Source organism: Pleurodeles waltl, chromosome 1_1, assembly GCF_031143425.1.
Source record: "Pleurodeles waltl isolate 20211129_DDA chromosome 1_1, aPleWal1.hap1.20221129, whole genome shotgun sequence".
NCBI classification, from domain to species: Eukaryota; Metazoa; Chordata; class Amphibia; order Caudata; family Salamandridae; genus Pleurodeles; species Pleurodeles waltl.
This window is the reverse complement of record NC_090436.1, coordinates 367,035,171-367,052,120: the sequence shown is the minus strand read 5'-3', so window position 1 is coordinate 367,052,120 and position 16,950 is coordinate 367,035,171. Positions and strand designations below refer to the sequence as shown.

At 49.2% G+C, this 16,950-nt stretch overlaps 1 protein-coding gene across 3 annotated transcripts in view; it reads right to left on the bottom strand.

The window, feature by feature from the left end:
* SREK1 (splicing regulatory glutamic acid and lysine rich protein 1) overlaps positions 1-16,950 on the bottom strand; it is a 423,414-nt gene that overhangs the window by 143,236 nt on the left and 263,228 nt on the right. For all 3 annotated transcript variants that reach the window (XM_069222929.1, XM_069222949.1, XM_069222938.1), the window contains one exon: positions 319-471. In XM_069222929.1, the coding sequence (XP_069079030.1) occupies positions 319-471 (153 nt within the window). The remainder of the gene's footprint in view (positions 1-318; positions 472-16,950) is intronic.

Below are 16,950 nucleotides of genomic sequence, written 5' to 3'. Positions count from 1 at the left end.
CCTGTTCACATCGCTGGAGGGAAAAAAAAAAAATACAACAGGCATGGGCTGCTAAGGAAGGTTTCCCCCATCGGCCTGCGCAGAAACACAAGAAAGGAAATCTCTAGGGCTACTTCTTGCCCCAGCACCACAAAGAATTAAATGGTAAACCTTTGTCTATTTCCATACATGTGAACAAACTACAATACATATCCATACACCAATCCTTTTTACCATGAACATCGAGGACATTTGTATTACATGACGGTTATGCAGATACTCTTATTGATGAAACGTACTAATAAATTGAGCAAAAACGTTAGGGGGGAAATATCAAACCTGCTAGTGCTGCGAGATCTCCTGCGAGAACCAGAGCCTCTGGGAGGTGTTCGGGATCTCTTGTCTTTCCTCGCTCTGTCATCCTTCTCTCTGGACTTCTCCCTTTCTTTGGCTTTAGGTTTGATTTCTTTATCCTTGTCTCTTTTTCTGTCCCTTTAAACCCAAAAAGAAATTAGGCATATAAAGAAAGAGTACAATATATCCCAAAATAATCAACTATAAATTCTGTTTGTGACTTTATGCGTCTACTGCAAGAAATATTGCCAACTTCAGCAACTGACCTTTAGTGCTTGTTCAATAACCATTTTTAACTGAAGCCAGCAACAGTTAAGAGCATCACATCACATGCAGAGATAAGTGCATTTAACACTTGCAATTTAGAAATAATCTCAGCAAAATATGAAATTAGTTATTTACATCTAACATCAATTTTGCAGGTTGACGCTTCTAGATCAACATAATATGTATATATCCTGCCACCCGGTGTTTGAAGAAAGCATTTTTTTGTTAATTGGGTGTAGGAAGTTGGCTCCGTATATACTATCCCAAAGTGAGAGATAGTGTGCACAGAATCCAGGGGTTCCCCTTAGAGGTTGATAGTGGCAAAATTAGATAATACTAATGCTCTATTTTGTGGTAGTGTAGTCGAGCAGTAGGCTTATCAGAGGGTAGTGTTAAGCATTTGTTCTACACACACACAACACACACAGGCAATAAATGAGGAACACACACTCAAAGACTTACTCCAGGCCAATAGGTTTTATATAGAAAAATATATTTTCTAAATTTATTTTAGAACTACAAGATTCAAGATTTGAAGTAAATACATAAAAAGCAAGGTACTGCACACAGGTAATTAAGGAAGTTTGAGTTAGAGCAGTAACAAACACAGTATAGGTTAAAATGGCAATACGCTACTTTAAAAGTGGACACTGTACAAAAATCAACAGTTCCTGGGAGAGGTAAGTAAGGTTAGCTTTCTAAGGTAAGCAAAGCACTTACAAGTTCAGTTTTCTCTAAAGTAACCACACCAGCAACACAGGGCCGGTCAGGTGCAGAGGTCAAAGGAGGGCCCAAAGCACATAGGCGCTGTAGGAAGTTGGATCTGTGCATGCTATTTCTTACTTTGAAATAGTGCATACAGAGTCCAAGGGTTCCCCTTAGAGGTAAGATAGTGGCAAAAAGAGTTAATTCTAATGCTCTATTTTGTGGTAGTGTGGTCGAGCAGTAGGCTTATCGAAGGAGTAGTGTTAAGCATTTGTTGTACACACACAAGCAATAAATGAGGAACACACACTCAGAGACAATTCCAGGCCAATAGGTTTTTGTATAGAAAAATATATTTTCTTAGTTTATTTTAAGAACCACCGTTTACATGTAATACTTTAAATGAAAGGTATTGCAGTTAGGTACTTTAGGAACTTTGAATTAGCAAAATAGCATATACACTTTTCACATAAATCACATATAAGCTATTTTAAAACTAGACTTAGTGCAATTTTCTACAGTTCCTAGGGGGAGTAAGAGTTTGTTAGTTGCTTTTTGACAGGCCTTTTTTCAACGTTTTGTCGAAGCTTTTTCTTGATCATTTGTTGAGGATGTCCTCTTTTCTTAGTTTATTTTAAGAACCACAGGTTCAAGATTTACAAACAATACTTTAAATGAAAGGTGCTTCCCTTAGGAACTTTAGGAACTTTGAATTAGCAAAACAGCATATACAGTTTTCACACAAATGGCATATAGCTATTTTAAAACTAGACAGTGCAATTTTCAACAGTTCCTGGGGGAGCTAAGTGTTTGTTAGTTTTGCAGGTAAGTAAACCACCTACGGGGTTCAAGTTTGGGTCCAAGGTAACCCACCGTTGGGGGTTCAGAGCAACCCCAAAGTTACCACACCAGCAGCTCAGGGCCGGTCAGGTGCAGAGGTCAAACTGGTGCCCAAAACGCATAGGCTTCAATGGAGAATGGGGTGCCCCGGTTCCAGTCTGCCAGCAGGTAAGTACCCGCGTCTTCGGAGGGCAGACCAGGGGGGTTTTGTAGGGCACCGGGGGGGGGGGGGGGGGGGGGGGGGGGACAAGTTAGCACAGAAAGTACACTCTCAGCAGCACGGTGGCGGCCGGGTGCAGTGTGCAAACACGCGTCGGGTCTCTAATTGAAATCAATGGGAGACCAAGGGGTCTCTTCAGCGATGCAGGCAGACAAGGGGGGGGGCTCCTCGGGGTAGCCACCACCTGCGCAAGGGAGAGGGCCTCCTGGGGGTCACTCCTGCACTGGAGTTCGGATCCTTCAGGTCCTGGGGGCTGCGGGTGCAGAGTCTTTACCAGGCGTCGGGATCTGAGGAGCAGGCAGTCGCGGTCAAGGGGAGCCTCAGGATTCCCTCTGCAGGCGTCGCTGTGGGGGCTCAAGGGGGCAACTCTGGCTACTCACGGTCTCGCAGTCGCCGGGGAGTCCTCCCTGAAGTGTTTGTTCTCCACAAGTCGAGCCGGGGGCGTCGGGTGCAGAGTATCAAGTCTCACACTTCCAGCGGGAAACTCAAGTTGTTTTAAAGTTGCTCCTTTGTAACAAAGTTGCAGTCTTGGGTAAACAGAGCCGCTGTCCTCGGGAGTTCTTGGTCCTTCTAGAGCAGGGCAGTCCTCTGAGGATTCAGAGGTCGCTGGTCCCTGGGGAAAGCGTCGCTGGAGCAGTGTCTTTAGAAGTGGGGAGACAGGCCGGTAGAGCTGGGGCCAAAGCAGTTGGTGTCTCTGTCTTCTCTGCAGGGGTTTTCAGCTTAGCAGTCCTCTTCTTCTTAGGTTGCAGGAATCTGAGTTCCTAGGTTCTGGGGAGCCCTTAAATACTAAATTTAAGGGCGTGTTTAGGTCTGGGGGGTTAGTAGCCAATGGCTACTAGCCCTGAGGGTGGCTACACCCTCTTTGCGCCTCCTCCCTGAGGGGAGGGGGGGCACATCCCTAATCCTATTGGGGGAATCCTCCATCTGCAAGATGGAGGATTTCTAAAAGTCAGAGTCACCTCAGCTCAGGACACCTTAGGGGCTGTCCTGACTGGCCAGTGACTCCTCCTTGTTTTTCTCATTATCTCTCCTGGACTTGCCGCCAAAAGTGGGGGCTGTGTCCAGGGGGCGGGCATCTCCACTAGCTGGAGTGCCCTGGGGCATTGTAACACGAAGCTTGAGCCTTTGAGGCTCACCGCTAGGTGTTACAGTTCCTGCAAGGGGGAGGTGTGAAGCACCTCCACCCAGAGCAGGCTTTTGTTTCTGTCCTCAGAGAGCACAAAGGCTCTCACCGCATGAGGTCAGACACTCGTCTCTCAGCAGCAGGCTGGCACAGACCAGTCAGTCCTGCACTGAACAATTGGGTAAAATACAGGGGGCATCTCTAAGATGCCCTCTGTGTGCATTTTTTAATAAATCCAACACTGGCATCAGTGTGGGTTTATTATTCTGAGAAGTGTGATACCAAACTTCCCAGTATTCAGTGTAGCCATTATGGAGCTGTGGAGTTCGTTTTTGACAGACTCCCAGACCATATACTCTTATGGCTACCCTGCACTTACAATGTCTAAGGTTTTGCTTAGACACTGTAGGGGCATAGTGCTCATGCACATATGCCCTCACCTGTGGTATAGTGCACCCTGCCCTAGGGCTGTAAGGCCTGCTAGAGGGGTGACTTACCTATGCCACAGGCAGTGTGAGGTTAGCATGGCACCCTGAGGGGAGTGCCATGTCGACTTAGTCATTTTCTCCGCACCAGCACACACAAGCTGGCAAACAGTGTGTCTGTGCTGGGTGAGGGGTCCCTAGGGTGGCATAAGACATGCTGCAGCCCTTAGAGACCTTCCCTGGCATCAGGGCCCTTGGTACCAGGGGTATAAGTTACAAGGGACTTATCTGGATGCCAGGGTTGTGCCAATTGTGGAGACAATGGTACATTTTAGGTGAAAGAACACCGGTGCTGGGGCCTGGTTAGCAGGGTCCCAGCACACTTCTCAGTCAAGTCAGCATCAGTATCAGGCAAAAAGTGGGGGGTAACTGCAACAGGGAGCCATTTCCTTACAGACGGAATGCTGAACATTGTCAAACAATCACCCCCAGTACAGTGATCTGGGCCTAAATCCATCGTTTATTTGCTGCCCATGCCATTCCAGTTTGGACCCAGCCATATGCAAATCAGTCTTGACCCTGTTCCCCATGGGAACAGTCCAGCCCGAACTGCTAGGCCAGGTCTTTCCTGGACTGGAAACAAGCATCCTGGGACCGGTTTCGGGGTTTCACCCCTCATCAGCCAGGCTAGCTTGAATCCAGTGGCATGGGAAGCACAGGACCCACGTCTGGGCATACACTTCCCACTTAGTGTGACAAATGCAAAAACAATAAGTGATGGACAGAATAATGAACAATGTCAAACATTCACCCCCAGTACAGTGATCTGGGCCAGCACATGGCTGGGTCCAAACTGGGGTGGCATGGTGAGCAAAACGATGGATTAAACCCAGATCTGTGACTGGGGGTGAGTATTTGCATTGTCAGCACTCCGTCCATCTTCCTTTTGTGTTGCTAAAGTTGCCCTAAGTGGGAAGGCTATGCCCAGACGTGGGTCCCTTGCTCACTGTGCCACTGGAATCAAGCTAGCCTGGCTGAAGAAGGGTGATACCCTGAAACCGGTCCCAGGATGCTTGTTTCTGGTCCAGGGAGGACCTGGCCTGGCAGTTCGGGCTGGACTGTTCCCATGAGGAACAGGGTCAAGACTGATTTGCATATGGCTGGGTCCAAACTGGGGTGGCATGGTGAGCAAAAGAACGATGGACTAAACCCAGATCTGTGACTGGGGGTGAGTGTTTGCATTGTCAGCACTCCGTCCATCATCCTTTTGTGTTGCTAAACCCCAAAGTTACCACACCAGCAGCTCAGGGCCGGTCAGGTGCAGAGGTGACCAAAACACATGGGAGCCTATGGAGAACAGGGGTGCTCCGGTTCCAGTCTAACAGCAGGTAAGTACCTGCGTCCTTGGGGGGGGGGGGGGGGGGGGGGGGGGGGAGGCCAGGAGGGTTTTGTAGAGCACTGGGTGGGGACCACACATAAGTAGGCACACAAAACACACCCTCAGCGGCACAGGGGCGGCCGGGTGCATTGTGCAAAGGAGCCAAATCCTTGAGATCACTGTGATTGGGATGTCTGATTTGTCCTTTGTTTTATGTTAACAAATCCGGTATGTTTGTAAGTTTGTAGTGAGGTCCTACTGACAGATCTAGGAGTGTTGTGTACCAATGTTGTCGTGCCCATGTGGGGGCTATGAGTATCATGGTGAGAGACGTTTGACACAGTCTTTTGACCAGAAATGGAATTAGCGTGAGAGGGGGGGAAAAGCGTAAGCAAATATTCCTGACCAGTTGATCCATAAAGCATTGCCCCTAGACAGAGGGTGTGGGTGCCTGGATGCGAAGTTTTGGAATTTTGCTTTTTCGTTTGTTGCTAATAGGTCTATTTCTGGTGTCCACCACTTTTCAAAGTACTGTTGAAGTACCCAAGAGTGAATCTCCCATTCGTGTATCTGTTGGTGTGCCCTGCTTAGCAGGTCCGCTAGCTGATTGTGTATTCCTGGGATGTATTCTGCTAGTAAGTAAATGTGATTATGAACTGCCCATTTCCAAACCGTTTGGGCTAAAAGGGACAGTTGAGATGAATGTGCCACCCCCTTGTTTCTTCAGATAATGCATGGTTGTCATACTGTCTATTTCTCTCAAGACAGTTTTGTGTTTGAGAAGGGGTTGAATCGCTTTTAGGGCAAGGAACACAGCTAATAATTCTAAATGGTTTATGTGATAAGTTAACTGTTTTGAATTCCATATCCCTTGTATGGTAAAGTTGTTGAGATGAGATCCCCAAACTATCATTTGTGCATCTGTTTTTGTGGCCTGAGGCATAGGGTCCTGAAATGACCGCCTCTTCATTAAATTGCTGTGATTACCCCATTGAAGGGACTTGTGTGTCCAGCGGCCTAACAACATTAGATCTTGCAATTGACCCAGTGCTTGAGACCATTGTTGTAATCTTTTATGTAGTACTATTGCTATGCAGGATGCCATCATTCCCAATAGTCTCATGACAAACCTTACAGTGTAGTGCTGATTTGCTGTATCTGTGATATGAGGTTTTGAAATGCTTGTATCCTTTGTGTATTTGGATAGGCTAAGGCTTTCTGGATATTAGGAATAGAACCTACGCAAGGTTGAACCTGTACTGGTTGAAGATGAGATTTTTGTTAATTGATAGTGAACTCTGGTAGGAGGTTGGCTCTGTATATACTATTTCAAAGTATGAAATAGTGTGCAGAGTCCAAGGGTTCCCCTTAGAGGTAAGATAGTGGCGTAATTATATAATTCTAATGCTCTATTTTGTGGTAATGTGGTCGAGCAGTAGGCTTATCAGAGGATAGTGTTAAGCATTTGTTGTACACACAGGCAATAAATGAGGAAGACACACTCAAAGACTTTACTCCAGGCCAATAGTTTTTATATAGAAAAATATATCTTCTTAGTTTATTTTTAGAACCACAAGTTCAAGATTTGAAGTAAATACATAAAATGCAAGGTACTCCACACAGGTAAGTTAGGGACTTAGAATTAGAGCAATAGCATACACAGTTTTTGTTAAAATGGCAATAAGCTATTTTAAAAGTAGACAGTGCAAAAAACAACAGTTCCTGGGGAAGTAAGTATTGGTAGATTGTGAGGTAAGTAAGACACTTGCAAGTCTCAGTTCCTGGGCATAGGCAGCCCACCCACAGTTGGGGGTTCAGGACAACCCCAAAGTTACCACACTAGCAGCTCAGGGCCAGTCAGGTGCAGAGGTCAAAGAGGTGCCCAAAACACATAGCCGCCAATGAAGAACAGGGGTGCTCTGGTTCCAGTCTGCCAGCAGGTCTAAGTACCCGCGTCCTCGGGGGCAGACCGGGTGCAGTGTGTGAAGTCTCACAGCGTGAGACTACACTCTGCACCCAACGCAACCGGCTCGACCTGCAGAAAACCAACACCTCAGGGAGGACTCACCGGTGACTGCAAGCTCGTGAGTAACCAGACACAAACCCCCTGAGCCCCCACAGCGGCGATGCCTGCAAAGAGAATCCAGAGGCTCCTCCTGACCGCGACTGCCTGTAACAAGGGACCCGACGCCTGGAACCAACACTGCACCCGCAGCCCCCCCAGGACCTGAAGGAACCGAACCTCAGTGCAGGAGCGACCCCAGGCGACCTTCTGCCTAGCCCAGGTGGTAGCTGTGCCTGCCTGCAACGCTAGAGTGACCCCCTGGTCCCTCATTGTTTTCAATCTAAAACCCAACGCCTGCTTTGCAACCTGCACTACTGGTTAGAAGACTGCGCCAACACCCTCGCACTGCTCAAAAAACACCCTAACACCCCGCACAGAATCAAGGCCAACTGGTTCACCCCAGATTTACAGGAATCCAAACGACGTTGCAGCAGAATGGAAAAAAAAACTGGCGCCATGACCCCACTGCTTCCAATCGCTGCACCTTCAAGGAGGCCCTTCGCAGACATCACCAATTGCGCACCACCAAAAGGACCCACTTCCAAAACCGCATCGACACCAACACTCACAACACCAAAGAACTCTTCAGCATCATCCAAGATCTAACCACTCCGAAGGCATGCTCCAACAAACCCCCGCCATCACAGGAGCTCTGTAACTCACTCGCATCCCACTTCCGTCGAAAGATAGAAGAAATCCACAACAGCTTCAACTCCAAATCCTACCAGCTTACTACGAACTCCCTCGAACCCCATGCTCCAAGAAACACCCACCTCCACCACACCTGGACCCCGGTCAACTCAGAAGACACCGCAAACACCATGGCCACCATCCACTCTGGATCTCCATCTGACCCCTGTCTACACCACATCTTCAACAAAGCTAACACCATCATCGCCCCCCCATCTCTGCCACACCATCAACAGCTCCTTCAAATCAGCCACCTTCCCAGAGAGATGGAAGCATGCAGAAATCAACGCCCTGCAAAAAAAAAACTAAGGCAGACCCTGACGACCCAAAGAACTACCGACTGATATCCCTCCTCCCCTACCCAGCCAAGGTCATCGAAAAAATTGTGAATAATCAACTATCCCGGTTCCTAGAAGACAACAAAGCACTGGACACCTCCCAATCCGGATTCCGCAAAAACCACAGCACCGGGACCGCACTCATTGCTGCAACAGACGACATCAGGACCATGCTAGACAAAGGAGAAACAGCAGAACTCATTCTCCTGGACCTCTCCGCAGCTTTCGACACGGTATGCCATCACACTCTCCGCACACGCCTCCACAACGCTGGAATCCGTGACAAAGCCCTGGAATGGATCTCGTCATTTCTCAAGGACAGGACCCAAAGAGTTCACCTCCCGCCGTTCCTATCAGAAGCCTCCAATATCACCTGTGGCATCCCTCAAGGGTCTTCACTCAGCTCATCATCTCCCTCACGAAAGATCCCACTACTGCAAAGGACAACCTCCACAACGGACTCCACGCCATAGCCAGCTGTATGGAAGCTAGCCACCTAAGGCTAAATGTAAGGAAATGCCTCCTTGGCATGGTTGCCCCCTGACTTTTTGCCTTTCCTGATGCTATGTTTACAATTGAAAGTGTGCTGAGGCCTGCTAACCAGGCCCCAGCACCAGTGTTCTTTCCCTAACCTGTACTTTTGTATCCACAATTGGCAGACCCTGGCATCCAGATAAGTCCCTTGTAACTGGTACTTCTAGTACCAAGGGCCCTGATGCCAAGGAAGGTCTCTAAGGGCTGCAGCATGTCTTATGCCACCCTGGAGACCTCTCACTCAGCACAGACACACTGCTTGCCAGCTTGTGTGTGCTAGTGAGGACAAAACGAGTAAGTCGACATGGCACTCCCCTCAGGGTGCCATGCCAGCCTCTCACTGCCTATGCAGTATAGGTAAGACACCCCTCTAGCAGGCCTTACAGCCCTAAGGCAGGGTGCACTATACCATAGGTGAGGGTGCCAGTGCATGAGCACTGTACCCCTACAGTGTCTAAGCAAAACCTTAGACATTGTAAGTGCAGGGTAGCCATAAGAGTATATGGTCTGGGAGTCTGTTTTACACGAACTCCACAGCACCATAATGGCTACACTGAAAACTGGGAAGTTTGGTATCAAACTTCTCAGCACAATAAATGCACACTGATGCCAGTGTACATTTTATTGCAAAATACACCCCAGAGGGCACCTTAGAGGTGCCCCCTGAAACTTAACCGACTGTCTGTGTAGGCTGACTAGTTCCAGCAGCCTGCCACACTAGAGACATGTTGCTGGCCCCATGGGGAGAGTGCCTTTGTCACTCTGAGGCCAGTAACAAAGCCTGCACTGGGTGGAGATGCTAACACCTCCCCCAGGCAGGAGCTGTAACACCTGGCGGTGAGCCTCAAAGGCTCACCCCTTTGTCACAGCACCGCAGGACACTCCAGCTAGTGGAGTTGCCCACCCCCTCCGGCCCCAGCCCCCACTTTTGGCGGCAAGGCCGGAGAAAATAATGAGAATAACAAGGAGGAGTCACTGGCCAGTCAGGACAGCCCCTAAGGTGTCCTGAGCGGAGGTGACTAACTTTTAGAAATCCTCCATCTTGCAGATGGAGGATTCCCCCAATAGGGTTAGGATTGTGACCCCCTCCCCTTGGGAGGAGGCACAAAGAGGGTGTACCCACCCTCAGGGCTAGTAGCCATTGGCTACTAACCCCCCAGACCTAAACACGCCCTTAAATTTAGTATTTAAGGGCTACCCTGAACCCTAGAAAATTAGATTCCTGCAACAACAAGAAGAAGGACTGCCCAGCTGAAAACCCCTGCAGAGGAAGACCAGAAGACAACAACTGCCTTGGCTCCAGAAACTCACCGGCCTGTCTCCTGCCTTCCAAAGAACTCTGCTCCAGCGACGCCTTCCAAAGGGACCAGCGACCTCTGAATCCTCTGAGGACTGCCCTGCTTCGACGACGACAAGAAACTCCCGAGGACAGCGGACCTGCTCCAAAAAGACTGCATCTTTGTTTCAAGAAGCAGCTTTAAAGAACCCTGCAAACTCCCCGCAAGAAGCGTGAGACTTGCAACACTGCACCCGGCGACCCCGACTCGGCTGGTGGAGAACCAACACCTCAGGGAGGACCCCCGGACTACTCTACGACTGTGAGTACCAAAACCTGTCCCCCCTGAGCCCCCACAGCGCCGCCTGCAGAGGGAATCCCGAGGCTTCCCCTGACCGCAACTCTCTGAAACCTAAGTCCCAACACCTGGAAAAGACCCTGCACCCGCAGCCCCCAGGACCTGAAGGACCGGACTTTCACTGGAGAAGTGACCCCCAGGAGTCCCTCTCCTTTGCCCAAGTGGAGGTTTCCCCGAGGAAGCCCCCCCTTGCCTGCCTGCAGCGCTGAAGAGATCCCTTGATCTCTCATTGACTTACATTGCGAACCCGACGCTTGTTCTAACACTGCACCCGCCCCCGCGCCGCTGAGGGTGAAATTTCTGTGTGGGCTTGTATCCCCCCCGGTGCCCTACAAAACCCCCCTGGTCTGCCCTCCGAAGACGCGGGTACTTACCTGCAAGCAGACCGGAACCGGGGCACCCCCTTCTCTCCATTATAGCCTATGCGTTTTGGGCACCACTTTGAACTCTGCACCTGACCGGCCCTGAGCTGCTGGTGTGGTAACTTTGGGGTTGCTCTGAACCCCCAACGGTGGGCTACCTTGGACTAAGAACTGAACCCTGTAAGTATCTTACTTACCTGGTAAAACTAACAAAAACTTACCTCCCCCAGGAACTGTGAAAATTGCACTAAGTGTCCACTTTTAAAGTAGCTATTTGTGAATAACTTGAAAAGTATACATGCAATTGAAATGATTCAAAGTTCCTAATGTACTTACCTGCAATACCTTTCAAACAAGATATTACATGTTAAATTTGAACCTGTGGTTCTTAAAATAAACTAAGAAAAGATATTTTTCTATACAAAACCTATTGGCTGGATTTGTCTCTGAGTGTGTGTACCTCATTTATTGTCTATGTGTATGTACAACAAATGCTTAACACTACTCCTTGGATAAGCCTACTGCTCGACCACACTACCACAAAATAGAGCATTAGTATTATCTATTTTTACCACTATTTTACCTCTAAGGGGAACCCTTGGACTCTGTGCATGCTATTCCTTACTTTGAAATAGCACATACAGAGCCAACTTCCTACACTAAACACAGACAAGACAGAATTACTAATCTTCGGCAACAAGCCCTCAGCCTGGAACGACTCCTGGTGGCCCACCTCCCTAAGATCCTCACCCTCACCCACCACCCACGCTCGCAACCTGGGCGTCATCTTGGATTCCACACTCAGCATGACACAGCAGGTCAATGCCATCTCCTCTTCCTGTTACACCCTCCGCCTGCTCCGCAGAATCTTCAAGTGGATTCCCATCGAAACCAGGAAGACCGTCACCCATGCCTTGGTCAGTAGCCGATTGGATTACGGAAACGCCCTATATGCAGGAATAACAAACAAACTACAGACAAAACTGCAAAGAACCCAGAACGCATCCGCACGTCTCATTCTGGACAATCCACGCTGTGACCACATCTCACCCCATCTCAGAGACCTACATTGGTTACCAGTATCGAAGAGGATCACTTTCAAAATCCTCATCCACGCACACAAGGCCCTCCACAACACGGGTCCGACCTACCTCAACAACAGACTCACCTTTCACACCCCGACCCACAACCTTCGCTCTGCCAACCACGCCCTCGCCTATGTTCCTAGCATCCGCCGCACTACCACCGGAGGAAAATCATTCTCCTACCTTGCTGCAAAGACCTGGAACTCCCTACCACTCCACCTCTGCCTGACCGACGACCTATCTTTCAGGAAACACCTTAAGACCTGGCTTTGTGCTGTAACAAAAGGGTTGAGCCTTTGAGGTTCACAGCCAGGTGTTACAGTTCCTGCAGGGGGTGGTGAGAAGCACCTCCACCCAGTACAGGCTTTGTTCCTGGCCACAGAGTGACAAAGGCCACTCTCCCCATGTGGCCAGCAACTCGCCAGACCATATACTCTTTATGGCTACCCTGCACTTACAATGGCTACAGTTTTGCCTAGACACTGTAGGGGCATAGTGCTCATGCACCTATGCCCTCACCTATGGTACAGTGCACCCTGCCTTAGGGCTGTAAGGCCTGCTAGAGGGGTGACTTATCTATGCCATAGGCAGTGTGAGGTTGGCATGGCACCCTGAGGTGAGTGCCATGTCAACTTAGTCATTTTCTCCCCACCAGCACACACAAGCTGGCAAGCAGTGTGTCTGTGCTGAGTGAGGGGTCCCCAGGGTGGCGTAAGACATGCTGCAGCCCTTAGAGACCTTCCTTGGCATAAGGGCCCTTGGTACCAGGGGTACCAATTACAAGGGACTTACCTGGATGCCAGGGTGTGCCAATTGAGGAAACAAAGGTACAGTTTTAGGGAAAGAACGCTGGTGCTGGGGTCAGGTTAGCAGGCCTCAGCACACTTTCAAATCATAACTTGGCATCAGCAAAGGCAAAATGTCAGGGGGTAACCATGCCAAGGAGGCATTTCCTTGCAGCCACTGATTCTGCCATACTGAAAACAAGATGGGCAGAGGCCCCTGGGAGTATCTGACTGGGTAGGCCAGGTAGATGACGTCCCTAACTCCCTCGGATAGGTGGGTCGTTTTAGAGAGTGACCAACCCCCTCCCCCTTTTCATGGTTACTTAAAGGCTCCCCCACGAGTGGGTCCTCAGATTCTTCAAGCAAGACTCTCCAAGGAACTCTCTGTAAGACATCTTATGCTACTGGCCTCTGGAACCACTGATGGTCTGCTTTGGAACCGAAACACGTCTGCTTCTGGTGGGAATGCTCCCATTGCAACACGGTTTCTCTGTATCCAGCAAGAATTCTGCAACATCCAAGGCTCTGCATCCTCCACAGTCACAGGGGCTTTGTTTGTACCTTGAAGCACGAAGGAATCTCCCTTGGAGTGAAGGAGTCACTCACCCTGCATCCACAGGCACCTTAAGACAACATTGACTGCCTTTTGGGGTATGCTTTTCAACGGACATCGAAAGGCCCTGCTTCACAGGTGGTGAGGCTGTGGCTTCCTCTGGGTCCTGCTAGTATTCCGACCAACTTGGGAGACTGTGGTCCCCTGCTCCTGCCACTGGACTGGAACCCCTGTGCACCGCAACTGTTGCACTTGCCAAGGTTTGTTGACTCTTCCGCCAGGAGATCTTCAGGCGCCAAGAAGCCCCGGCCTCCAGTACTCTGCAACTTGAAGATCAGCCCCTGTCCTGCAACTCCTGTGACGTAGGACTTCTGTATTGTTGTGCAGCTGAGACCTCCTTGTGACTCTCTGAGTCAATCTCCTGTGGGTCACTTGTGGGGCTCCAATGACCTCTGCTAGCCTTCCTGCGTGTTAAGGGCCAGCCTTGACCCTCTCTCAAGGGTAGAGTCTACTGGACCGTGCTTGCATTTGCCAGTGCTTGTTGGTGGCCTGGCTGGTCACTGACCCTCCTGCAATCTGGCGACCGTCGAGGGACAGCTCGTAGGTGACTCCTGGGATTTTCTGCAGCTCCTGGACCCTGCAGCTGTACTTCCTCTATCGACTTTCAGGAGCTTCACCACTCAGAAGGTGGGTACTGCAACCTCCACTATCTGGGAACGTCAGGGTGATGGACTCTGTTTGCTTCCTTTTCAGGTCTTCCATGTCTGGAATCTGTCCCTGGGTTCCACCGGCCTGGTCCACGGGTTGCGACAGTAGCTGGACAATCCGAAGCTTCCACTGACTTCGGAGAGTCCCTTCTCCCATCTGCACCCAGGATCCTTGTGTAGGTACTCTGGGTTTCCTCGGGTGGGGGCACTCTCCAACCTTGCTCGTCTGCTGGTTTCCTCGGGGTCCACTGGGAAGGGCCCTAAATCGCACAAACTCCAACCACTATTTCCTGTGTTAGACGATGGGATGACTGGGTAGGTAACTACCTTCCACCTGGTCGCTAGGGACACTACCCCTACTTACCTCTTGTGTTTTCATCTACCCACAGCCCCTAGCTAACTACCACACTTACCTTGGTTGGGGTTCACTGTTTCACATTCCACTTACTTAGTACATGGTTTGGCCCCTCCATAGGGCCCTGTGTATTGTATGCTATTTCTGTTGGTCATTTAGTGTAGATTTCTCCAAAGGGAGAAGTAGGAATTTTAGTCTAGTAGTAATGCTGTAATAAACAATACTTTATTTTTGCAACCCTTGTGAGGTTCTTTCTTTTGAGTGAGTTACTGTCTGACTAGTGTGGTTTTGCAAGTGCTTAACACTCCTCCTGGATAAGCTTCAGCTGCTGGCCTCGGCTACCCGTACAGGGCTTTTGCTATCTGGACACCTATTCACCATCACTAAGGGCTGCCTGGATTCAGTATAGGGCGCCATACCCTACACTGCATCAGCCTCTTACAGTTGCCACGTTTGTTGCCCTAGATTTCCAGTGCCACTCTAAGACAGACCTCTACCCTCCTGGGGAGATGTGTGAAGGCTTATAGGAAATGAAAATAACAGGCTGCCATCAGAAGAGATGTTACCTCTCCTGGGCAGGAAGCCATAATAGGGTGTGAGACCAAAGGGTAAGCTTTAAAGGACAGACTGCCTTCGAAGGGCAAATGGTGAGCACACGTTGGAGGGGCTGCTCCATTGTCAGGGTAGACAGGCTGGCAGCAGGGACAGCGAGAGGAAGTCAGTTGCCAAACTGGTTTTCCCCTGGGCGTGTAGCCCACAGGGAGCCACACCCCACAGTGGGCTACTGGGAATCTAGAGAGCGAGAGAGTGAGTATGCCATCTTGAGATTTGAAAGAATCTGCACTTCTAAGATAGCTAGATGCCACCCTTCACAGGAAGTTGTCACCAGGCAGGAGAAAACCTGGTAGCCCATTGGCTAATCACTGTGTCCTCCCCTGTTGCCATTATCTCTGCATAAAATAGCGCTCCACCACCCAGGACTCAAATCTCAGACTGTAGAAGAGGACCGAAGAAAAACTGCTCTGCTGCAGAAAGGACAGCGGTGAAGAGAGGCTGCACGGATGTGGACTGCACTTGCTGAACCTGATGGCTAGCAAAGGAAAAGCATACTGTGCCTGCTGTGTCCTGCGCATGGAGAGGTCGACTCCTGAGCAGAGGTGAAGTAAGCGACTCCAAGAGTCAGAGTCAGTTGGCTCACCTCCTGTGCATAGCATAGGCGGTCCACAACAGCTGAAAAAGCCTGGTGGGGCAACCTGAAAGCTCAGATCTCTGAGTCACCACTCCTCCTCACAATGCAACAACAAAGGCCAGGATCAGACACTCAAAACTTGCCCCCAAGTCTCCTGGACCCAGGAGAGTGTCCGAATTCAGCTTGGCAGCCCAGAAGGCAAGTCATCACTTGAGGAAGGATTCTGCTGTTACCACGAAAACGGGCAACTGGTAGCCCTGTGGGGGCTGGAATCAGGCCAGGCCAGAGAGGACTTCGAGGGATGTCGAACCCTGTGGCCTGGACAGCATCACAAGACTGTGGATCGAGGAGCAGCAGCAGGAAGACCCCCATCAAACGCAACACATCCACAGATCCTTAAACATCTTTAGCATCCTGCATCCGCTGCATCAGGACCACTTCCAGAGGAGTCTATGCCAATCGGGTACTATGATTGGAATGGTCTCATGACTGCTTCTTTACTTGAGATAGTGGTTTCTGAGGAACTCGCTGGTCCTGTTAACTGGCTCCCAGAGTTAGTCACCTAAAGTAACTCACAGTAAGCGCATTCATTCTTAGAAACCTTTTAGTAAGAAAACTTTGGCATGAGTCAAATTCATTGAATTTGCCAGTGCCTTTTTGCGGTTAAGTAAATAGTGGATATTTATTGTAGCTTTTAAATTCTGTTTCGCTGGAAAGACCGAATGGATCCTTTCTATTGTGGGGTCGAAATTACATACAAATACAATCTAAATTTTATAAAGTGGTGTTGTATTTGAGTGCCTTGTGTAATTCTTCTTCAATTGTTTTGGTGTGCTTTAAATGTTTTACACATGTCCGTGTGCATAAGCTTGACTGCTCAGAACCATAGCTACCCAGGAATGAACGAGGGGGTTTACAAACTAAACCTACTGGTCATAAAGGGGTTGGTAAAGTTGTTAGGATATGGTGAGGTTGCACAACCCATTTCCTCACAGCAGGTGTGGAACTAGATCCCTCCGGTTGGGCTAGAAGCCCTCAGATTATTTTTTTAAGACCTGTGATCATGTATGACAGTAGATTAAGCATTATATTACTTGTATACTTTGGTCATAGTGCTAAGAGTGTATGGTCCCTTGCTGACCTAAAAATAAAACAACTCTTTTTGGGTGTTAATTTCAGTTGGAAGCACTACTTCCTGTGATATACAATTTGCTAGCCAGAGTATTATCAGCACAATCCTATCCAAATTACAAATAAGTGTCTGACAACTCTTTAGAGGTCTTAATAGTGTGCCCAGCAGAAGGAGGAGCAACCTTTCAAATGTAGCGAGTAGAGATTGAAAACACCCAAACATACATTCAA